Source organism: Rattus rattus, chromosome 6, assembly GCF_011064425.1.
Source record: "Rattus rattus isolate New Zealand chromosome 6, Rrattus_CSIRO_v1, whole genome shotgun sequence".
NCBI lineage: Eukaryota > Metazoa > Chordata > Mammalia > Rodentia > Muridae > Rattus > Rattus rattus.
Window position 1 is genome coordinate 77,692,521 of NC_046159.1, and position 25,209 is coordinate 77,717,729.

Sequence of the window (25,209 nt, forward strand, 5' to 3'; positions counted from 1 at the left end):
GCCCTCTTTCTCCTTCCCCAATGAAGTATATAACATTGAACAGAAATGGGACCATCTTATGTTTAAACTATTGCTTGGCAGTAAATAGGGATTTGTTATATAGAATGAATCCTCAGTTGTCCCTCATTGGGCCAGTGCCATTAGACATCACAGCCCATTATTATTATTTTTTTAATATTTATGTACTTGAGTGCTCTTAATTGCTGAACTATCTCCAGCCTGTTTTTTTTTTGAATGTGAAGGATTATTGTAACCCACTCCCTTGTCTCTGGGGCTCCTAACTTTCTACGTCACAACTCCTTTCCTTGTCAGTGAGCTGATGGAGATCCTTTCTCTACAGCCTCCTGAATTGCAACAGTGCTGAATTCAGTCAACTTTGTTACTCCTTTCTGTGGAATTTCATTTAAGCTTCAATATCACTTTTCTTGGCTGCCCTTTAATCTCTATGAGTTCCTTCTTATTACCAATGTTGTGACATGTCAGACAGATGTGCATTTTTGTGAAGTAACTTTGGTGTATACCTGAGGAACATGTAGTGACTAGTGACCATTATATTGACCATTAGTTTCTGGTTGCAATTTGTTGATTGAATAGCTAGCTCTAAAATCTGTATTTCACATGATTAGTCGTAATTAAGATACTGTGCTGACGAATAACACTGTCCAGGAAACTAGTGTGTAACTGAGGCATCCATGCAAGCTGATATCAATGCACAACAACATAAATTGTGAACTATTTCCCTGTAATTATAAAAAGTGTGAAGTTTTGAAAAAATACTGGAAACTAAATGCCTACAGAAAAAGACAAAGTCACAACAGAGGAATCCTACACAGCAAGCACAATACTACAAAGCGAGAGGAAGGCCTGTGGTGGCGAGAAGTTTGCAGATGCTGTAGCCGGCTGATGGACTTCTCATCTGATGATGGGTCCAGAATCATTTAGAGTTTCGTCTGTGGCCTCTTTAGGATCCAGGCAGAAATAGCAGGAATAGCTTGGACTTTGTTCCGTAGTGACGCCAGTCTGGGGTAGATGCCCAACAGGTCGGGCTTTAAGACCAAAAGTGTGGTGCTGCAGATATCCCAGTAGAAGTCTGCCCAAGTTACCTGCTTAAAGGAAAACAAAGACTTGGCTTTTGAATATATTACAACCCCCCCCCCCCAAAAAAAAGATCCCAAACTGAACTTCTTACTCCCAAGTAACATTTCCTTTCCATTTCAAAAACAATTCCTTGTTGGTACAAAAGCTGAACATGTGGATGGTAAAATTGGAAATTGACAAGTATCAATGTTCGAGGGACATTTAAATGACTACTGTCTGTGACTTAGTGTGGATGCCTGAGAAGGGCAGATTGCAGCAGATAGTTGAGTGCTACACTCCTTTGAAGCCCTGTCCAATCTCCGCCAGTCTGACCTAACACAGAGATTTTCATGTGTTCCAGAAGCCCTCTGTAGCAAACAGTAGGCTCATCCCAGGTGTGCACATGCCCAGTGTACACACTTTAAGTCCTGTGATTGAGAATAGCATGCTCTTTTTTGTGTCACCATTGATGACTCCACACTAGTCCTGCAAATACCCTGTGTGTGTGTGTGTCGGGGTGGGGGGGTCCTGTTATTATTTTATTATGTTGTGAACCTTGTATCTTTGCGTTTTAAAGTATAAAGGAATAAATAGTGGGTAGGTTATCCCTTTGGGGTCTGTAGTTCCAAATAAAAGAATTTGCATAATTGAATCACATCAAGACAAATAACTATATAGGTATCTGGCCCTTAATAGAATGCTAAACTTGGCTAAAGTGTTGAGCACAGCCTATCCTAAGCCTGGGCCAGCTGAGTGTTCATCATTACTTGAGCTTCATCAGGGGAGTGTGACATTGGTCCCATAACCACATCAGCAGAGTTACATTTGTTTTGTTATTTGTTCACTTTTTAGTTTTCATTGTTGGGAGACAGTCTTGACACTATAACATGTTTTACCTAAGCTCACTCTGGAGACCAGGCTGCCTGGGATCGCAGCATGTTTCCCCAAACCCAGCTCTAGAGTGGAATTTAAATGTGTACTAAGCTTGCTTGTGTGTCTATAATTAGAGCTGGTTGCTGGTGTTTCACACTTTTGCTGTCATCTAAGATTGCTGTGTAGAGAATTTACAGTTCAACTAAGATATGTATCAAGTGCCTACTGTGTGTCATACCCACATCTAGGTGTTAGGGATGGCAGAGAGCAAGCTGAGATGCAGTGCCCTCCCCTGATGTAGATTGTTTGTTGTTTGTTTGCAGTACTGTGGACCAAAACTCAGCTTTCAAACACCACCGAACCTCATCCCCGTCTCGGGTTTTGATTTAGAAGAGATTTATCAAATACACAGTGAAGTGCCAACAAAGGCAAAGTGCAGTGGCTAGCAAGGGCAGAGGGAGCCTCCGAGAGGTGATGTTTGTTAAGTCGAGGGTTCCTAGGAATACATGCAGAAAATAGGGGCCCATAAGGAGAGTTTATAAGAAGCAAGTGGGAGGAAGGGAAGGGTTTGTGCAGTGTGTTGGAAAACTGAAGAGATCCAGGGACAAGGTTGACTAAAGATGACAAGTCATCTAAGCCACTGACCGCAGTTTTCCTGCCTTCTGTATGGGAAAACTCCATCCATAACAGCACTGGGATCAGTTAGATTTGAGTTGGGTGGAGTTGTGTTCCTGCTCTGGAAGCACACCTATAGCATCTGGCCAGCATCCCTCTGTGACACAGGTGGTTTCCGGTGGCCACTGGTTAGGCTCATGACTTCTTCAGGGTTGGCAAGTGATGGTGTTTGCACTCTTACTTATGACTAGAACACCTTCCGAAGAGAAACTCGTACTGCTTGCATAGACAAGGTGGGACAAGTGCTTCCAACCAAGCCTCTCACATTCCATTCCATTCTTTCAAACTGAGCTCCATCCTACAGCTTGCAAGGAGCTGGGATGTGGGTGTTGGATGTTTGGATGTAGTATAAGTTGTCATAAGTTCTTGTTTGTTCTGACTTGTTCCAATTTGCCACTGTTAACATACTCATTGGAGTCTAGAGCCCTTCATTTCTAGCCAGGCCTGAGATGACTCAAAAGTCCTTTTGATACTATCTCTGGTTGCTTTGGTAAACTCCTTTGCTTCTAGTACAAAAAGCACTCACTGTATTTCTTGTCTCAAATTGAGATTAAGTCATTTGTCTCCAAAGCCGCAGTTCCTTTCCGTATTTAAGAGAGCACAGAATCTGGGTATAAGGAGATACCTGTGGTAACTAGACTTACCTTTGCCTCCTTTTTTTTCCACACCAAAGATCCTGACTTTTAGTAACATCAGTGTAACTTCTAATTTTTCCACTCACAATGTATGTATCACAAATACTATTGTTAAAACAATACCAATAGTGCCTAGAAACTGCTAATAATGCTACTGAAAATGGTGGGTTTTTTTCTTCTTCTGCTATTCCTACTACAAGCTCAGATGACAGTGCTTTGCTCAGATGTAGTGTTTTGTTATTAAGAGTACAACACGGGCTTGGGAGATGGATGGGTTGGTAAGGGGCTTTCTGTGCAAGCATCACGAGGAGCCAAGTCTGAACCCCTCTACAAAAGCTGGGTATGGTGGCACAGCCTTGTGATCCCAGCACTGGGGAGGCAAAGCAGGAGTGATCCTGAGGCTCACTGGTAGGCCGGCCTAGACTGGGCTGCTGGCTATAAGATACCATGTCTCAGAAAACAATGTGAACAGTGATGAACAGGAAGGGCAGCCTCTGAACTCCACACATACACATGTTCATATGTACACACACACATGCACAAAATAATGCAATAAGTAGACTGTACTCTTATGTATGTGACACAGATTCACTCATTTTCTTTTGATTCTTAGAATAGCTTCTGAAGATTAATGTATATAATTCTATAAGGTACTTCATGACTCCCAGTTAGATTCATGTAAAGAATTAGTTTAAAGAAGTTTAGTGTTCTATTTTTTCTACTATATTTTCTGAGTCATTATCCTGCTGCCCTGCCCCATCCCCATTCTGTGCTCTTTCCGTTTTGAGACAGGGGCTCATGTAGCCCAGGCTGGCATCAAACTTGCTATGCAGCCTCTCATGTGCTGGGATGACAGGTGTGTACTATCATACCTGGCTGGGATAACATTTTTGCTCAGTAAGATTTTAGTTCATTGTATTATTGCTGGCATTTTAAAAACACAAAACATACTCACATAATTGCCAATAAACCACTCTTTGTCTCCTAAGTATGTGTCCAAATCTTTCAGAAGATGAGGTGCTTGACGCGTGAGCAAGTCATTGAACATCCGCTCCTAGGAGAGAGCAGACATCCTAGTGAATAGTGAGAAAGGTGAGAGCAGTTTGAATTGTTAGGAGTGAAAGTGGCTATGCACTTTCGTCATAGTTATGACCTTATTGAGACCTGCCTCAGTCATTGATTATGTTTTAAAATTACGTTCATTTTGTGTGTTTGGTGAGTACACATGTTCCACTGAGCCTGGTGGAAACCGTAAGGCAACTTTCAGGAGTCAGTTCTCTCCTTGCACCATGGAAGGGATCAAACCCTTGCTACTCAGGCTAGCAGCAAGCACCTTTGCCCAGCGGAACTGTCTCACCAACCCTATTACTCATTTTAAAGTATTTTTGCCACCAGTTTCATTGTGTATTTTCGTGGTGGTATTACATCACACAGGACATTTTCAAACAAACATTTTATATGCATATATATATTATTTATACACACATATACACCATATTTTCTGCATCCATTACTTTATTTTAGACAGGTAAGTTCTACCACTTGTCTACTGTGGACAGTGCCATGATAAACATCAATGTACAAGTGTCTCTGTGATGTGCTGATGTAAATATTGAGAGGCATTAGGCAAGTTGTGGTATATCTGAATTTAGTTTATGAGAAACGTCTATGATTTTTCCTCTCTTGTAATGAAAAATTAACATGTTCTTAGACTTTTGAAATCCCCCTTTAACCTAAGGCCCTTATAATTATGTAACTCAACTGACGGAAATAGATGTGCAGCATTCTATGAATCGGGATGCTCCAGTTTGGGTTTCTCCCTCATTACTGCACCTGACGGGTATAAAAGGCCATAATGAATCATGGCACCCATGGTGGTTTGAATAGGTATGGCCCCATAGACTCGTGTGTTTGAATGCTTGGCCCATAGGGCTTGGCACTATTAGGAGGTGTGACCTTGTGCCAGGAGGTGTGTCACTGTGGGGGCAGCCTTTGAGGTCTTCTATGCTCAAGCTATGCCCAGTGACACAGTTTCCTTCTGCTACCATTGGATCAAGAACTCTCAGCTCCTTCTCCAGAACCTGACCTGTTGGCACACTGCCATGTTTTCTACCATGATAATAATGGACTAAACCTCTGAAAATGTAAGCCAGCCCCAATGAAATGTTCCCCTTTGTAAGAGTTGCGTTGGACTCTTCAAAGCAATAAAGCCCTAACTAAAGACAGCTCCCATGGGACCTTAGGGATGTTTCCTCCCTGACAGCCACTGTGCCTTAGTATGAGTTTTGTCTGCCTTGCATATTAAACACATGACACACCAACCACTCCCTTCTCATAAGTTATGTAAGGTGCTATAAACAAGCAATATCCCGAGAAAGAAGGATAAATTCAAGACACCCATAAAACAGATGGATGCCTTTATTACATAGTTATGTTTTATTTTTGTCTCTGAAGATCAAGTAATTTACTTGTAGCCTCTTCCTTACTGAGAACTGTGTGCTTGCTGGACATGTTGGTGCATGTGATCTCAAATCCCTGGGTTAGCCTTGAATATTAGTCAATGCTAGCCTATATCTGCTAGACAGCTGCACACAGTGGGGTGCAGGACATAGTTGCTGGAAAGTTTTGCAAAGGCCATGTGTACTTTATAATGGTCACGCCCACATTGTCAAGTCCAAATAAAAACTTATAATACCCACATCATTGATCGCTCCTTTACCTCAAAGTTTCTTTATAATTCGTCAAATTATTTCCAACTAATAAAATTTAAATTACTATATAGAAAATAATAATTTCTTAAGGTTCATTATTAAATAAGATGAAGAAATACAATTGTTATGTCTTTCGTTTTTAGGTAGGGGTGTGTGTGTATGTGTCTGTGTGTGTCTGCGTGTGTGTGTGTGTTTGTGCGTGTGTGAGTGTGTGTGTGTGTGTGTGTGTGTGTGAAAGGTGTGTGTGTGTGCGCACGTGTGAAGTACTGGAGAAGCATTAAGCATGCCAGGAATACTCTGTCACTGAACTCTCTATCTCCAGCCCTATATGTGTTTCCTGTTAAATCTAGGTGGCCACTCTGACTTGCTGGACTCTGACATTTCTGGTCTCCTCTTCAGTGATGTTGTGAGCTGAGTTTTGCCACTGAGAAGGATATAGAAGCTTGTGTGTTTCTCACTGTTTCCAAATCCTCACCACCACTCTGAGTCAATGTTGAAACTGGACCTTCAGAATTACTGCTCTCCTGCTCATCTCCCACCTGAACGCTGCTCTTCACGTGAGAAAACAAATGTAGACACACTGGGTAGCTAAATAATGAGTACTCATAATAAAGTCAAAGGCAGTCCTGGTGACCAGCGTTCACACACTTACTCTTTCACACACACTTACTCTTTCACTTAATCTTTACAATTGGAAACGGAATTTTAGCAACAAATACAGAAATAACAGCAATTACTCTATTTCATGCATTTTTTTGAGGACATATAATGACAGTTTTTTTCAGTCAGACTTGTGTGATGCCCCACATCTGTAACCCCCTGCACTTCAAAGGCAGAGTCAGGGGAGCTGCAAGTCTAGGCCGGGCGGAATAGCGAAACCCTGCTCACTAAAAGACCAAGTGTGGATATTCAGTATTTTGATTTCGAAAATGCCGTCTGACCACAAGGTGGCAGCAACTGACCCTGCTCTGAGACAGAGCAAAACTGACTCCATTGATGATGTATTCAGCGCTATTAGCAATGCCTCTGAAATATGTTCTTTTGCATAACTTGTTCCTGAACCTGAGTTTCTATGTCTTTTAAACGGGGTTTTAGACATGTGAGAGCATCGACCACCGTGTTATGCACAAAGCTGGAGTATAAGGTTTATGAGCTTTATTAGATAGTCTCCTCTGGGATGTCAGCGGTCCTCAGCCACAGAAAAGTAGAAAAGAAGGGGGCAGACTGCCTTGCAGTGGGGTCTTTGGCACCCACCCTGGACACAAATCTTTATACACTTTCTTTCTATATTGGAGAAAAAAGATGTCACACGTGACAAATATAAGGGCAAATTAACACTTAACTCTATAATATCTAATTGTACTAGCTGAGGTTTAGTGAACTCTTTCTACCTTGTCATATGTATATCCACTACCACTGGATGCTCCCAACATGCTTCACAGGTGAGCCCCTTTTGTCTATACTTCCCACTCAAAGACACTGAACTGTGAAAAGGCAATTGCCACTGCAAAGAAGGCAATAGGATTCAAGCCCATTATTATGACGCCAGAGCCCAAATACATTATGTCAAAGAGTCTTTTAACTCTTCTGTCATCAAGGCTGAGCTTTTCAAGACTTTGTCCTGAATATCTCTGTCTCCCTGTCTCTGTCTGTCTCTGTCTGTCTATGTCTCTGTCTCTGTCTTTCTCTCTGAGATAGTCAGTTAGATAATAAAACCTGTCAAGAAATAGTCTATTTAAAAACATGATAAAATTTTAAAAGGTGAAAAGTTTAGAACTCATGCATCCATGAGTCAAGTTGAGGATGTCCCCTGAAATAAAACACAATAAAACAAAACAAAAAACCAAACCAAAACGAAAAACCAAAAAATGGTGGTAAAGATCTCAGCTCTCAGCACCCGGGGTTCTTCATGACAAAGGGAATATAGGCAATGGTGGAGCAACTCTAAACGATTTCAAGAATATTTGAAATATTCAAAGTGTCAGGCTGAATCGGTCCAAACAAGATGGTGCCAAGATGGTTCAATCAAGAAGATGCTTGCTGTTCAAGCAGGGGGACCTGAGCTGGGATCTCTAAGGCCCATGGAGAAACCAGGCTCTCTAACACGCAGCTGTAACCCCAGCACTGAGCAGCAGGAATGGAAGGGCAGTGGGCTTTGTTGGTCTGTCATCTAACTGAATTGGTGACCTCGAGGTTCAGTGAGTGACTGCCTTAATCACTAAGCTGGGGAAGGATTGAGGAAGCAACTGAACAAAAATCTGTGGCTTACACATGCATGCATATACATATGTGTATCCAGGCACACAAGAAAGAAAGGTGGTGCCCAAACCTCACTATTTCTTTCATATGTGTATGTGTGTACATACATATACACATACATATAACTTGTTTGCCTGTTTTGTGAGATAGACTCTCACTATATAGCCTTGGTTGGCCCAGAGCTTCGTATGTAGACCTGGAACTCTACATAGGAAGAGATCTGCTTGCTTCTGCCTCCATAGTGCTGGGGTTAAAGGTGTGTGTCTATATAAGCAACAAAAATCACCATTCTAAACATTTAGAACTTTAAGGAAAATAATTAGATTAGCCAAACTTGTCAACAGCCAAGAGCCTATTGTGTCTTCAAATGCTGGTGGAACACTGTTTGCGTTATGGAAGTCCTTACCCAACAATCTTAGTTTTAGTGCTGTGATAAACACTATGACCAAAAGAAACTTACAGAGAAAAGGGTTAATTTCTGTTTATAGCTCTCAGGTTACACTATCACTGAGGGCAGGAGTCTGGTAGCAGGAACTGAAGCAGAAGCTGAAGTCATGGAGGAAAGCTGCTTATTAGGTCCTTTGATTTTCTAGCCTGCTTTCCTATAGAACCCAGCACCACCTACCCAGGGATAGCCCCACCCACAATATCAATCGATAATTAAGAAAATACTCCACAGCTCCACCACCAGAAAACTATGTGGCTGGGGACTGAAGGAAACTATGGCCACCTTCATTCTGTACACCCTGGTGCTGATTCGAGTTCTCCTGGGTATGAAGAAGAGCGGCTTTGGTGTTGACTGCAGGAATGGCTTCGGGAGCAAGGTTCAAGAAGGGAGAAACCACTGAGGACTGGGCTAAGTGGGAGCTTCAGGAACAAAGTGATCTGACTGTGGCTGCACTGCACAAGGCGGACCACATCTCATTTGAGTTCCCGCTTGACCAGATTCCCTTTGCCGACATGTGACCTAATGACAGCTACTGGTTCCTACTCGTGCATCAGAAGAAGTTGTTCCAAGGGCACTGAAGTTCCAGAATCAGGACACCATCCTCGACTACTTGCTGAGTGAAGTAGATGAATTCTAATACAGAGAAGTCTGTCTGGTTTTGGCCACTCAGGTTGTTACACAGTCACAAGGTGTTCAAGGCACCACAAGGAGGGGCTGGCACTTGCTCTTTGCAAATGTTGGGGTTGAAACGTGAAATGTCACTGATCCCCTAATATGTTTGAACACTTCATGCCCACCTACTGGTCCTGTTTCCAAAGGATATGGCACCTTTAGGAGACAGAGCACCAACAGGGGAACTGAGTAACTGGGGGTTGCCAGGGAGATGGAGACATTTGGGATGTTAATGATTTGTACATCAACGTGTGTAAGGCAAAAGCAACTGAAGCTGTGACACAGATGCAGAAGTCCACACGTCCTGTGCCTTCCCATCTTCTCTTAGTGATGTAGCCTTTGAAATGCTAGAGGACATGCTCAAATGATAGAATAGATACGAAAGTGGTCATCACCTGGGAAACAAGACTCACTCTCAGAAGAAAGGCATGGCTGGGATAAGGAAGGTCAGAGACAACAGCTCTGTAGAAACCCACAGCTCTGCAGGGCACTGGAGGTCTCCAGGCCAGAGATTCCATTAAAGAGCCAGAGAGGCAACTGTGCTCAGAAGATAGTGGAGAGAACAGGCAATCTGAGGTCACTGAATTTGAGGGAAACCTTATCAGACAGTGTGGAAAGTTTCCAGGGGAAAAAATGTAAAAAAGAATTAAGCTTGGAGGAGAAATTATGAGAAAGCATTACTCCAGTATACAGTCTGGACATATATCCAAAACCTACACAATTATAGAATATTCATCCAGCACAAAGATTTTCGCATCAGCATGGTGAGAGCGTAGGGAAAAGGAAGGAGAGAAGACAACGAAGGAAGAAATTCCAAGTTAGATGTGGGCTGCACAGCTGCAATTGTAGCACCTGGAATACGGGAATAAAAAGCAGGGGTTGTAGGTCATTCTCAACTATGTAGTGAGATAGAGGCTAGCCTTGGCTAAAAAATAATAGAAAAGGGGGCTGGGGATTTAGCTCAGTGGTAGAGCGCTTACCTAGGAAGCGCAAGGCCCTGGGTTTGGTCCCCAGCTCCGAAAAAAAGAACCAAAAAAAAAAAATAATAGAAAAAAAATGAAGAAAGATGGATTCTTATGGCTTCTCTAAGGAGTTTATAAGAACTGTCTAAAATTGATACATCCTATTTGTATATGCTACAGGAAAATGGTGGCACACATTGTGTAGTCTACACAATGCGACACTATTTCAAAGGGAGAAAGACAAGACATACAGACAGACACAGACCCTGACACACACACACACACACACACACACACACACACACACACACACACACACACAGAGAGAGAGAGAGAGAGAGAGAGAGTATGTGTATTAGCTCATTGGTGAGATGCTTTAATAGATAAAGGCACTTCCCCCCAAGCATGATGATCTGAGTTCAATCCCAGAGACCTACACGGTGGAGAGAACTGATTCCTGCGAGTTGTTGTCCTCTGATGTCACATACATGCTATGGCTTGCGTGGGCTTGTACAACAATAACCACGTGCCCACAAAACTGATGTTTAAAAAGAAAAGCATGAAAGAAAGGAAGGTGTGTCTGTCCTCAGAAAATAGGAAAAAGCATTAAACGCTGGATCTGTGGGTCTGAAGGGACAGTTCTATGGCTAAAAACACTAACTGCTCCTGCAGAGAGTCTAGGTTTGGTCCCCAGCACCCACATACCAGCTCACAACCATCTGGAACTCTGGTTCCAGGGAATTCAAAACCCTCTTCCGGTCTCTGCAGGATCCCGCATGTACAGGGCACACATACATTCACAGAGGCTCGCACACGTCTTTAAAAGCTATTTGAGGTGGGGTTAACAAAGGCTCTGCCGGGAAATCATTGACCTTGCTTTAGAGTCTGCTATAACTTCATTTTTAAAAAATACGTATTTATATTACACAGATTAAAAATGACTTTTAAAGCCCCATCATGCACTTTCTGGAGGCCATCGAAGGTTGACCGTAGGAATGATAGTAAGCCCATCACATTACTTTTAGATCATGATTTTCCTCTGCCCATGGAAAGAGTGACATGAAATCGTCCAGGGTGTCCACCACTGCATCCACTTGACACTGCTCCAGCTCTGTCTTCCCAGCCAAATCTATGGGACAGAAAAAGGCCGTTTTGTATCTAGCAACACGCTCAGTATACACATAGAAAATTCAGTGTGAAACAGTTGTGAGTCAGAAGACAGAGGTTGGCGGTGGAACTAGGGACTGATGGTAAAATTCTGTACTCCATTCTTCTTTGTACAGCCCCAAAAACTCCAATTAAAAATCTGGTCCCAGCTTTCATCATAAAATTTCAACTTTAAGAATAATAGAATGTCTTAACCCTGGGACAACAAAGCGCCTTGACTGACAGCCAGACAGGAGCTCAGTCACGGAACCCTAAGTATCTCACCATGAACCTAGATAGGAGATAACCATGCCAACTACTGCTGCATCCTGGGAGCTGGGGCTCCTGATGGTCAAATAATATGGACAGTGGTTAGGCTGCGTCTGTGGCTACAATGCACTGGGTTTTTTTTTTTGTTTGTTTGTTTCTGTTTGTTGAATGTCATGTTCCTCTCAGCTGTCACATTCCCTTCAAACTGAAACATTTTGTTCAGAAGGAAAGCAGAGGCTCTAGCCTTGGGAGGTAAACAAAAAAAGAAAATTGGGATTAAAAAAAGAAAAAAAATTACCAAAACTTGCAAGATTAAGACATTTTTTAAAATTTAAATTTTTATGTGCATATAGATACACAAGTATGGAGTACTTGTATGCAAGTACTCCACATGCCAGCTGTTCGGAAGAGCCTGTCAATCACCAACTGCGGTTACAGACAGTTGTGAGATGCTGTATGGGTGGGTGCTGGGAACACAGCTCCGGTACACTGGTAGAGCAGTCAAGTGCTATTAATTGCTGAGCCATTTCTCTAGGCCCAATTTACAAGATCTTCAAAGCCTTCAATATAAAAAAGAGTAAACACTGACTGAGATTTCTTTAATTTTTTTTCTAACAAGTCATTGATCTTTCTAATCTTTTTCTCACTGGTGCCAATTGGTAATGATTGAGCGTTAAAGTCTTGTAAAATTGACTGCTTTTGTATCAAATTACTAAGCTCAAGGAAATCCAAGCTGCTGATGAACGGCTCAGATAAACAACACCAAGGTGAAGCTGTTCAGGGGTGAAAGAACATGACTGCTGCACTTACTTGTAACTCTTACCTGTGATTTCTGAGAATTGATTCCTCTTACTAGCCTGAAAAAGCCACTCACCGTCCCCTTACTTCCCCGCAGCCATGGTTCGACGTCTAGGATCCAGGGTTTGGCCGTTACTTTGCATCAGGTGATGCCTCAGTAGACATTTCTACTTCTAAACTGCAGGAATATCCCAGTCCCCTTTGAAAATATTCGGGGCTTTCTTCCTTCCTGAACTTCCGGCATCAAATTACCCACCGGCCACACCTTAAACCTACAGTTCCCTATTCATTCCGAGAGGTCAAGGCTACTACTGTGAGTTGGCCCTACAGAAGCTAAGAAGTTCCAGCGTGTTTTGAAAAAGAGAGACTCCTTACCTGTTGGCCTCCTGTCGCTGGAAAACCTGATCCGGTAAGGGGTACTGCGATTGAGGAATGTGTTTACAAAAAACTGAGAAGACCAGAGTGCCGGTGCTATTGTTGGTGGGTGTTTGTGACATCCTCCCCTCCCCACCCACAGTGCTCTTCTGAGAATGGCAAAGCCTGTCTACTGTGCCTTCTAGCCCTTCCTTCTCTGCTGCCTCGCCCTACAAGGGTTTTGTATACTTTCTCAGATTCTCCACACTCCCCTTTCTGAGTTACCTCTACTCAGGGAAGTCCATGCCTTGGATTTTCTAACCAGGTTCGGGGCATTTTGCTAAGTAACCCTCCTTCTCTACCCTACAAACATGAAGGTTTTGTTGTTGTTGTTTATTTTTTTCTTGTGGCTTTTTCTGTTTACTCGAAGGACTGAAAGTCTGGTGAGTCTAAGTGAGGTCCATTTGCCTGCCTCCTCAGTACTATCAGGAAGTCCTTAATAATGCAAACTTTTCAGGGTCCTTCCTGAACCCAATGTGGAAGCAAGGAAGAGTGGATGGGTTCTATACAGCCTCCAGGAAACCTTGATGCACATGAAGGCTGGAGGCCTTGGAACCCTAGATATCCTCTGAGGCTCCACTCAAACTTCTAAGTCCAATGTTCATAGACATATTCAATCTCCTCTGACCCTTCTCAAGCCTTCACTTGTTGAAATATCTGCTAGTACACCTTTTCATGTACTTAAACTTTTAAAAATTAATTTTATTTTATGTATATTGCTATTTTGCCCTCATGTTCACCATATGTGAGCCTGGTGCCCATAGAGGACAAAAAGCCATGATCAGACCAACCAGATCTGGAGGTACTGATGGTTGTGAACCACCATTTGGATGCTGGGATCCAAACCCAGGCCTCTGCCAGAACAACAAGTAGTCTTAAGGTCAAGCCGAGTCTCCCGCTCCATGTATATGTTTGAAACAAACGACTTTGTCCCCCAAATGGGAGTCTAATCATTCGGGTCACTTGGGTGCTCAGCGTGTTTGGATAATGTGGTGGTGGCAGTGGGGTGGGGGTGGACAGTGCTAGTTCTAGTAGATTATTTAAAAAGAAAAAGATCTTTAAAAGAAGCCCAAAGTTGCTTTTTAAAGTGAGACGAGCAGGAGAAGGGGAGCAGGAAGTGAAGAATGATGAAAGGGAGGCAGGTGCCACCTCTGCTACCTGCACTCACTGCCATGGTGAGCTCAGTGTTAGGGAAGCCTCAGGTGACACTCATAGCCACTTCCCTATGTTTTTCAACACCATCAGAATGAAAGACACGGGGTTATGACTCCAACAGGCCAACAAGTTCCAGCCTTCGTGTGCTGTATGCATTTTTGGCTATTTTTGTCTGGATCATAATACTTGATGTTAGCATGATTTTCCAATCCATTTTTCCAGCTATATTCTAGAAAGGACATGATGGCAATGTGGCATAATGTGGGAGGAGGCAGGTACAGTATACAGAGAGGTTACTGGTGTGGTAGCACATGCCTGTCATCCAAGCACCAGGTAGGCTGTTACAGAAGGATAAAGCATTAAGGCCAGTGTGGGCTACGTAGCAAGTACCAGGCAAGTCAATACAGCAAAGTAAGACCTGTACATAAACATATAAAGTAGTAAAATAAAATAGCTGTCTAGAGCATCCACAGAAAGGTCTACTAACATAGACGATACATTTATATTGTTCTAATCTTCATAGCCATTCTTAATTGCACCGCAGTTGAATAATACATTTACTGAAGAAATACTAAAGAAAGCACTCACTCCACCCCAGTTATTTAAGGCCTTAACTAATAATAGGTATATTACCTGTGTTTTTGGTCAAATATCTTGCTATTGCGAGGCTCTGGTGAAGTGTGAGTCCTTCCACCTCCAAAACAGGGATTTTGCCAAATGGAAGAGCTAAAACAGAGCAAGTGATGGTTCAGCTTGAGAGCAGAACAAGGAACGACAAGAGAACTCCAAACAATAGGAACGAAGCATTAAAGTCACGAAAATTCTTAAATACAGAATATATGTGTATATATATGTTTTTATATAATGTATATAAACCTTAAAATATTACTTTAAAAAGTACTGTACTGTTTGATCTATATCCAAGTCCCTCAAAACATTTCTTCTTAAAAGGGACAATTTCGCATTCTCTGGCACAGTCTTTACACTTTGCTAGCTTTGAAAACTGGATATAAAGTCAGTTAAAGAACTGACTGTAAAAATCATGTTTACGGGTGGGGCGCGTAGCTCAGTAGGCAGAGTGCCTGACTAATATGCACAAGGCCCCGCAAGTCTCTGGGTTGGATTCCCAGCACAGCATAAATAGAGTGTGCTGGTTTATGCCTGCAACCTTAGCACTTGTGAGGTGAAGCCAAGTGGATCACGAGTTCAAGATCATTTTAAACTTGATACTGTTTGGACAATGTGAGAACTGCTCTCAATGGAAGCAAACAAACAATAACACAAATGTTTACCACGGGCTGTACTATTGCATTGTGAATTATACATTTACTACTTTTTAAAAGACTTACTTGTTTTTACTTGTTTTTGTGTTATGAGTGTTGTGCCTGCATGTATGTAAGTGCACTATGCATGTGCAAGTGCCTTTGGAGGCCCAGAAGAGGGAATGAGATTCCCCCTGGAGCTGGTTACAAATGGTTGTGAGCCACTATGTGGGCGCTGGAAACTGAACCCCAGCCCTCTGTAAGAGCAGCAATTTCTCTTAACTACCGAGACATCTCTCCAGCCTCATATTTAACTTTTATATAAAAAAACTCCTGTATTTAAAAGCTTCATTAATATCACAGTCTCAAAACAGATCGCATGGGTTACTTTAAAAAAATATTCCAACAATTATAGAGTTTGACTTACACAGGAGCTAAGGAAGTTCTAATCGTAGTCTTATTTTGATGAAGGGCAATTTGAGGTACATAATAAAAGATGGAAGCATTTTACACAGATTTAAGTTATAGCAGATAACAATACTTTATCAGTGAATTTCAAATTTTTTAAACTTAAACTTTTTACTTTTGTGAGAAAGCTTTCTTACAGAAAATTAATAAAATTTAAAACAAAATATTTCTACTAGATAGCTTTAGTGACCGTAGTATTCTGATTCATTTTCCATATTGTGTTAGTTAACCTTTTCAACGTGATTAGATTGAGAGAGGTCTACATTCATATTCACATCTCTCTGTGAGGGTCTTTCCATAGATGATGAGAACACGTGTCTCCGATCTAGTGATTAGTTTATTCTACTGAGCGATTCTAGCTTCGGATGTGCTGCGATGAGGTGGTGGACCTGTAGGAAGTAGGGCCTCGCTGGCGGAAGTGGACTGCGGGGCCTCGCTGGCGGAAGTGGACTGCGGGGCCTCACTGGAGGAAGTGGACTGCGGGGCTTTGCCTTTCCATCTTGGTTGTATCCTCCTCTTTACTTTCTCCTTATTCCCAGCTCTCACTTGATGAGCACTACACCCTTTCCACCACGAAGTTTTTCTTTCTCAGGGCCTAAGCAGTGAGCTGACTGCGCTGAAACCTATGAGTATACTCTTCTTTCTTTGGCTTCTTCCCTCATTTCTGTCACAACCCTGAGAAACTAACATAAGTGTTAAAAATAAACCGTGACTTATATGATACTATATAAAGCTACAAAGTTCTTCTTTTCACTTGACGGTAACTTTGAAATTTTCCTGAATCAACTGGCCACCATCATTTCAATGACTATGATGTGCGTCGCCACATGCACTGACTACAACTTCGCTGACAGTATCAGGTTTGAGGTAGTTATTTTGAGTTAATTAGGTTTGAACATAATTTGGAAAGAAGTAAAAACAATCAGACATGGCTCATAAGTCATGTACCTCAAACAAGGACTGGGACCAGGACTCTATACACACATCCGGTGAGTCCAAGGTCAAGTTCCTTTACTTTTCGAAGAAGCACGGCTTCGAGTACTGAGCTAGCGAGTACACCACACGCAGTTCAAGGCTCTGAGCTGCCGTGAGCAAAACAGAGATCCAAATGAAACGGATGTGACCTCAAAGGCTCCATTTGTAGCACAGGTGTAGACAAAAGGGAGGTGGCATGTGGAGCTTGAAAGGGAGACTTGAAAGTGGTACTGAAAATTTAACGTGCCCACCGGTCTTCAAGCATTCTACCCGGAGAGAAGGCTGTTAACTATGGACTCGTTGTATAAACAAGGAACTGATGTTTGGGGAAGTTTATGTAAATTAGCAGGTCACCCTCTTGGTGGAGGTGCTATTCAACCGAGGTCGGTTGCCCAGCTGTTTCTTATAGATCTATGAGCCATCTATTGAGAAAGAAGATAAAACTGGAACAAGGCCAGAGAATGGTACGCATCTGTTTTGATAACCTGAACACCTGCTTCGCAGTGTTAAGCTCTGTGGGGTAGGACTTGCACTTCAACCGAAAGCCTGGAAACACGCGCTCCCTGCATAAAGCCGAACAGTAAAGCCGAACAGTTTATGACACTTACTTGGTTTGATTTTAGGCCAGTCAGCTTGTTCTATTCTGTGATCTTCGTACTTTATGTCCAAATAAGCAAATATGTAACGGATAATTTCTGCTCTTCCCCTCATATTAAAATAAAGCAGTTTGTAGTTGGGCATGGTACAGTTCTGGAAAGAGAAAAAAGGGAGGCAGCTTTTGTTTTTTTCAGTTTTTAAAAATCCTTCGAGGGTTGCGTAAATGTATGCAAATACAATGAATTGTAGTCATCCTGGCCAAGGATTCTCCTTCCTCCACTCCCCCCCCAACCCCCGAAACTGTACTTTCTAATAAAGCTTGAATTCACTGATTGCTCAAGAACACTGAAAGGGAAACCAAAGAAAACTCATAGAAGTTAATGATTTCCATTTAGTAGATATAGCGATGGGATGCATAGCATTTTTATAATGCAGTTTTATAACGGCCAGGCAACTGACTGACATTTTCATAGGAGACTGAATTCTACCAAATTGCTCTATGATTTTGGACCAGCTTATAGAGATTCTCTGAATTTTAAAGTCAACTTTAAAAATGTGGCTTTAATATAGATTTGGAAACTAAGACTTATGTAAAGTTCTTAGTATAATACCTAAGTTCTCATGTTGTAGACCAGAAAAATTATTGACTACCATACATTGATGCAATAGTGAAAACTGTTCATGTAAAATGGCAAATGAAAATGGTTTGTTTTGGGGGCTGGTGAAATGGCTCAGCTGCTTCTATCTCCAGAACATTCAAGAAAGTGAAAAGAGAGAACTGATTCTATAAAGATATCCTTTAACCTCCACTTACATGCTATGGTGCACCTGTATTCTGTACACACACACACACACACACACACACACACACACACACACACACACACAGACACACATCAATGCACTAATTAATTAAAAATGTAAAGTGATGGGGCTGGAGAGGTGGCTCAGCATTTAAGAGCACTGATTGCTCTTTCAAAGGTCCTGAGTTCAATTCCCAGCAACCACATGGCGGTTCACAGCCATCTGTAATGAAATAGTTGTCCTCTTCTGGTGCGTCTGAAGACAGCAACAGTCTACTCGTAACATAAAAGAATAAATAAATTTGTAAAAAATATTTTAAAAAATGTAAAGTGATAAAGATCCTTTAAAATATATATTATGGAATTATAATTCTTACTAGAAAAAGGAAATGTATTTGTTATAACTTCTTGATCTATTTATTTTATATTTCAAAGAACAAAATAGCTCACAGAGTGTGAGACAGTTATTCTTGGTTGTAGTTTGCATGAAAAGCCTTTTATAGGAATTGATTATCATACACAAATGTATTTCTCCTTACATATGTAGTATACATTGGCAGATACATATGTCCATTGCATTAAAAATTAAATATGCAACTTTTTCAAATATCCACAAATAGCAGTGACCACATTGTGGATTCTGCATAAGGGAGTTGTTTTATTGTTAATATGTGGTTATGCTATTATGTTAATATGTAGTTATATTGTGGCTTGCTCAAAGAAGACTATTGCATTTTTTAGTTATCTATGTTTCTCTGAGAACATACTATTTAGTATGAGATTTGGAGATATAAGCACATCCGGCAAATGCTTATCTTTTCTCTAGAACATTCTTTCAACAGTTGTAACATTAAAGAAGCTGTGCAGGGTTGGGGATTTAGCTCAGTGGTAGAGCGCTTGCCTAGGGAAAATAAGGTCCTGGGTTCAGTCCCAGCTCTGAAAAAAAGAACAAAAAAAAAAAAAAAAAAAAGAAGCTGTGCCACCATACCACATCCCTCAGTTCTCGTATAACTACATTCCATTTAAAGGAAAAGCTTCTTCTTCTACAGGAGCAAAATCCCCAAATTGTAGGCTCGTATTTTTGGAGTATATATGTGTACTTTGGAAATATTAAAAAACAGATAAAGATAAATGAAGATGGAAATAATTACTGATTCTAAAATAATATATTTAATAAGGCTTTGCATAAAAATAAAGAATTCCAAGTAAATGTGTCAATGAGTAATTTATGTAAGCTATGCACTAGAAACTTTTATAAAAATGTAAGCTATGAAGTTATTATATATTCAAAGAAATTTCACAATAGACATTAAGTGCTCTGGCTTTTTTTTTTTTTTCTGCCTCACTTCGCTTAGCAGTTCATCTCTGTGGCCATAATCCTACTTTACTGAACCATGCCTGCTTCAAAGGACGAAGGTAGGAGGTGTCCCCACCAAGTGCACTGAAGCACAAGGCCAGTAGTGAGAGAGAGAGAGAGAGAGAGAGAGAGAGAGAGAGAGAGAGAGAGAGAGAGAGAGAGAGAGAGAGAGACAGGAGACAGTGGCGGGCAGTTAGAGACCTTGGGAATGGCTCTTTTCCGAGCTTTAGCTTTGTCGCCTATAGAATTATATTGAAAATATTACCTAAAGAGCACTGGAACTCAAGAAACCCAGCCCCTGCTCCAGTCCCAGGCTGCTGGAGGGGCAGCCATTGTCTTCAGTGTTATGGTCACCATGCTCTAGTGGGTAGCCCCATAGCCATGTCCAAGGGGGTACCCAGATTAAATTCAGTGAGTCACTGAATAAAAACAGGAGAAACAAAGACACAAGAGAGTGGAAGAGACTTGTTCCCAGGAAAGGGCTTGGTAGGGGAAGATAAAGGAAGTGGGACGTATGAGGCCAGAGGTTATTATACACAGGAATGAACGAAACTGCAGAAGAATACATGAAAGTTTCCATACAGGGAGTGATTTATAGTGAGCTCAGCAGATACAAAGGAGAGGGAGAGAAACTCCGGAGTTATTTCCTTCCATGAAGGGTATGGGCCAGATTTACATGATTCCATTGGATCTTGTTATCTGAAAACTCATTCTGAAAAGCTGAGATATGAAAATAAAAGTTAAAACTGATGTGGTTAAGCTCAAAATGACATGACAAACCACAGCAAAAAGCATTGCTGGCAAAAGGGTGGTAACAGCAGTCAAGCAGTTGAAAAGCCTCTCACTAACACTACAGTCTACTTTTTTTTTTTTTTTTTTTTTTTTTTTTTTTTTACAGTCTACCTTTTAAAGGGAAAATCACGTAACTGTGAGGTGTAACCAACCAAAGAAAAGAGAAAGTAGAAACAAACACTGACTTGGCAGCTCCTACTGCTGTGGTTTTACAGGCAAAGTTCACTCATTCCCGAAGGGAAAAGTGGTTCTTATCTTCCATAAGTAGCTTCAGAGAAGAGAACATTAGGAAAAAGGCAGAAATGTAAAAGAAAATTCTAATTTTGTTAGCATACATTTAAATATCATACGTATCAGTTACTAAAAATTAATAGTATATGAATAGACAGACATGCCGTGACAGAAGGATTGATGGCAGGGTCACAGTGACTTAGAAGATGTTCCTCTATTTGACAGATTGCTGACAGGCAAAAGCAAGCCACACTGTAATCTGAACAAATGCCAAGCAATGTCTTTCAAAGGCATTTAGGACTGACAGAATGGCTCTGGGCTTACGACCCTCTTACTGAAGACCCAGGTTCAATTACCCACACCTACACTGGGTGACCCGTAACTTTAGATCCAGGGGATCTGATTCTTTTTTGGCTTCTGAGGATATCTGTATTCATGCGCACATGCTGATACACATACGTGTAACTACAAATAATAAAAATAAACCCTTTTAAAAGGTATTAAACATTACCATTCAGTTGTGATCGGAATTCTTAAGGAAAAACAAAACAAAACAAAACAACAGCAGCAACAACAAGCCTCCTTAGCTAACCAGGAATTGGAAAAAAGTTCCTGGACCCCACAAAGAGTCTCAGCTAAAAGTTTCAAGCAAATTTCACATAAATATGAACCAATAGATTCAGTTTCTTTCTTTTTTTTCTGTTTTATTCTAGAATGCTCTTCTATTTTCAAACATAATATTTTTTATTGATTATATGGGAAACTCCTATAATGCACCTTGTCACACATACTTCGCTGCCATTCCAGGTCCACCCCACCCTTGTGACCACCTACCCCGTCCCTCACCCCCATCCCCCTCAAAACGGGAAGAAGAACAAAACCAAAAGCAACAGAAAAACAATCAAACTCAGTTTCTTTAATGTCAGCATAGCCATATGTATTACATCCCCAACCCGAGCAGAGCGGTTAATTTAGTAAAAGAAGACAGTAATGTGAGGAATGCCATGGGATAAAAGAGATAACGTGACAACAGATAAAGTGAGGAGCATCAAGGGACAGGTTACCATTATCTACCTTCAAAAGCCAAGGCAGATCTGTCGGTAAGCCTGACTGTAAATTTCAAATGGCAGGTCAACGACCAAAATAGCTGGAAGTAAAGGAACTGGGGCAGAGGTTCACCTAACGGCTTCGGGGCTTGTGGGAAATGCCTTGTAAATAATTTAATGTGGTGTTTCGAGAGATAGAAAGCCTCAAAACAAAACCGCTCATATATGAACATTTAGTAGAGACATAAATGGGCAGGATTTAAAAAAATGCAAATAATTAGACTCTATTTTGCCTCACACAAGAAATGTGGCCAGGTTGGGCATACTGGCACATGCGCTTAACCCCAACAGTCAGGAGGCAGAGGCACAGGAGACTTTGTGAGTTCTAGGCCAGCATGGTCTACCGAAGCTCTAAAACAGACACAGCTATATGGAGAGCCCTTGTCCTAACAAACCGAAACAGACAGAAACTCCACTCCTGCTATTTGGCTCCGATTTGACTGAACCTGATTTGAATAGATCGGGGACTTCTGGCCTCATACTCGGCTCTCTTTTCCTGATGGCTTCATTTTTGAACTTTCCACGCCCGTGCTGTCTTAAGAATGTCACATTTACTCCTGAAGAGAACAGAAAGTTTATCTACTTTCTTAACACTCCAAGGGAAGTCATGCAAAGTTCCTGATTGAGTAGATACTTGGAAAATATCATGTGCATTTCCTCAGCACATGACTGAGCAGTGACAGCCGTGGGTAAAACATTTATGAGCTTAAATGGACTTCTATCCACTGTAAGGTTACACTCTTAGTATTTGCTAAACTTGTCGGGAAACAATATTTCCCATAGGTTAATAGTGCTTATTTTTAGAGGCGTTCTGTCTTTTGTACTTCTATTCTGTTAGGTTTGTAACTACCTTTAATTTACATTTTGCTGATATTTGAGCTGATTGTAAGAAATATATGGGAGCAGTCAACATGGGCACTTTTAATGTGATTCTTAATAGAATGTGAATTATGGTAAAATCACTTAAGTCTGATTAGGCAGGTGTATTACTTTGATTAAAATAACACAGCTCAAAATAGTCTAACAGTTTTAGTCTGTATGCCTAAAAGACGATAGAAATCCAAAGCCAATTCTCAGGCAGAAACAGCCACCAGCAATTTTATAATTTATTTAACACCAGTGGCCTGAACTCTCACACTTCAATAAAAGATATCTGGAACTCAGAGATACTTGGGGTTTCCTACAGATTCTTTTCACATGTCCAGTAATTCTGCAATAGTTTGAGTCTGGAGTACACAGTGGAAGCATCTCTGGTCTTGCCAACAGTCGTAACCCCACCACCATCACTTTGTAGTGGACATGGAACAGTGTTTGCACCTCATTTGTGTGGAGCCTGGTATTTTAAAATGCAGAAGCTGAATGCAGAAATCAGCTAAGGAGCTACTGTCCACAGAACATCTTGCACATGTTGGCATCCAGTGACAGCAGCCATTGCTCCCTGACAATTAGAAAATGGGGAGTTCACCAACTTCCATGATTTCACAGTGAGGGGGGCGGGCAGGATTTTAGTTCAGATCTGGATAATTTACCAGTTCTCAGTGAAAAGTTTAGATCAAGAGGGAAATGGATGACACTTTGTTAACTACGTTGCTAATTCCAAACACTGGATGTTTAAGTTTTGGCTGAGATCTCTCTATTTCCTACCAAGGCCAGCAAAATGCCACTTTAGAGGCTTGCCTTGTGTTAGTACCTGAGCCTGGGGAGTAACTACACTGCTATTTCGGAGCTTTGCGTTCAGCTGTCTGAACTGAAGTCGATCTCTTAAATTATCTTTACTGTCAAATGGTGAAAGGAGCAATTCTTGGACAAGCATGGACACATTTCAACAAAATATGGCTTAACGAGATAGAATGTGATGCCAATAAAACACACACACACACACACACACACACACACACACACACGGCTTTGGGGGGCATAAATGAAAATGTATACTGCTTTACATCTCAAAGAAAATCACCGGGAGAGTTCTGAAGATGTTATCAAGGCTAATCAAGATGGGATTTTTTTTCCCTCCAAGGATGGTGATGTTTGGGGGCATTTCTAAAAGTTTTTGGATCCACAGCTCTTACAGGTTGTCCTTCAATTTCCACACGATCACATATGGAATAAGCCGATGCCATTACGATGGAGCATAGAGACCACAGAACAGTCTCCAGCTGGGGAAGATGGGGGAGAATAAAAGAGAAAGAACGAAGAGATCCCACCACTTACCTATGCCGAGTCCCTTTGCTGTGCTGTGTCTCTGTGTCTCCGTTCCTATCTGTACTGTGGTTTCTGTGATGAGCGAGTGATAGTCACAAGACAGCCAGAGCCCACTTCCTCCACCTAAAAGCCTTCCTGCATTTCTCACACGAGATACACACGTCCAAAGTTCAGCCTGGAAGGAGCTCTGGTAGCTTTTATCACCATTTCCCAAGCTCTCTGTAGATATCCGACTTATTTGCATAAAGAGTAAAGTCGCAGTCACAGGTGCTTGTGTGTACAGATTGCTACATGTTCTTTCTTCCTAGTCTTACACCACAGGCCTCTGGGGAATAAGAACAAGTCCTGTCACGTTTTCCTACCGTGACTGGAGTGTCTCCCTGGAGAAGGTTTTGCTCTGTGCCTTCTCACCCGTGTCCAGCTCCAACACACACCCTGTTTGCTCACTATACACTCTTCATCGTGACGTCTCACAACGCGCATGATTTATTTGTTTGACCCCTGCTCCCCATACAAATAGCGTCTGTAACATCGAGTGCTTCAATGGTCCCTCTTTTGAGGTCTCTCATTTTTACAGGACTGTTGGACATGTCACATAGACACTGATCTCTATCTGATGACTGAATGCTCTTAGCATTTCTGCGCACGTCAGACTTTCACAAGGACTACATTTGCATGGTTGCTTGAGTTCTGTTTACACTCATTTCTTGAAGAGGTCCATTGTTTGAAGGAATCCTAGTGTGCAAGATTCAAATCCTCCACTAGAGTATCTGTTTCTACTAGTAACATAGGTCTATCAGCTTGAAAATGTAACACAAATTTAATTTCAGTGATAATATTAGCACAGCTTACTGAAAATGTCCAATAAAATATCTGTCTGTGATTATGGGATCTATAGGTTCTCCATCGAAAAAAGGATAATGACAGGATACTTTTCACTTTCCTAGAAAAATCATACCCGGGGCAACTTATCAACTTATCTTATTAAGATCCATTTCAAAAGAACTTTTTTTTACTTTGAAAAAGAAAAAATCCCTCTAATGATAAATAAATGAGAAATACAAATATACAAATAATATAATATATAAATATAAAATGTATATAAATGTAAATAATAAATATATTAATTTATAAAAAGTTTAAGAAGACAAAAGCATAGCCTTTTTTCTGCCCATTAAAAGAAGCTGAATTGACACCGAGGCTATGGACACAGTGATAAAGGCTCTCACTGAAGACTGTGTAAAATCAGCTGCAAAGTGAACGATGGTAGGGTTGTAGCTGGACAAGATCAACATAGGGACCAGCTTATCTTACACTA

General features: G+C 41.3%; 1 protein-coding gene and 1 pseudogene across 1 annotated transcript; one reads left to right on the forward strand and one right to left on the reverse strand.

Annotated features, from left to right (window-relative positions):
• Positions 1-721: 721 nt before the first annotated feature.
• Positions 722-24,250, reverse strand: Hpgds (hematopoietic prostaglandin D synthase). The gene is made up of 6 exons (XM_032906392.1): positions 23,901-24,250; positions 17,409-17,550; positions 14,729-14,821; positions 11,332-11,441; positions 4,216-4,314; positions 722-1,103 (listed from the first exon to the last, which is right to left on the reverse strand). The coding sequence occupies exons 2-6, from the start codon at positions 17,539-17,541 to the stop codon at positions 939-941; spliced, it is 600 nt and encodes a 199-aa protein (XP_032762283.1). The 5' UTR covers positions 17,542-17,550; positions 23,901-24,250; the 3' UTR covers positions 722-938.
• LOC116903717 lies at positions 8,953-9,315 on the forward strand (annotated as a pseudogene).
• Positions 24,251-25,209: the final 959 nt, after the last annotated feature.

Bases quoted from the DNA above. Each gene is read 5' to 3' on its own strand.
- Hpgds (XM_032906392.1), bottom strand. From the start codon at position 17,541: ATGCCCAACTACAAACTGCTTTATTTTAATATGAGGGGAAGAGCAGAA. The intron at 11,442-14,728 runs GTAATATACCTA...TCTGTCCCATAG, and splicing joins ATATTTGACCAAAAACACAG to ATTTGGCTGGGAAGACAGAG. The intron at 1,104-4,215 runs GTGAGTATGTTT...TCCTTTAAGCAG, and splicing joins AGTGGTTTATTGGCAATTAT to GTAACTTGGGCAGACTTCTA.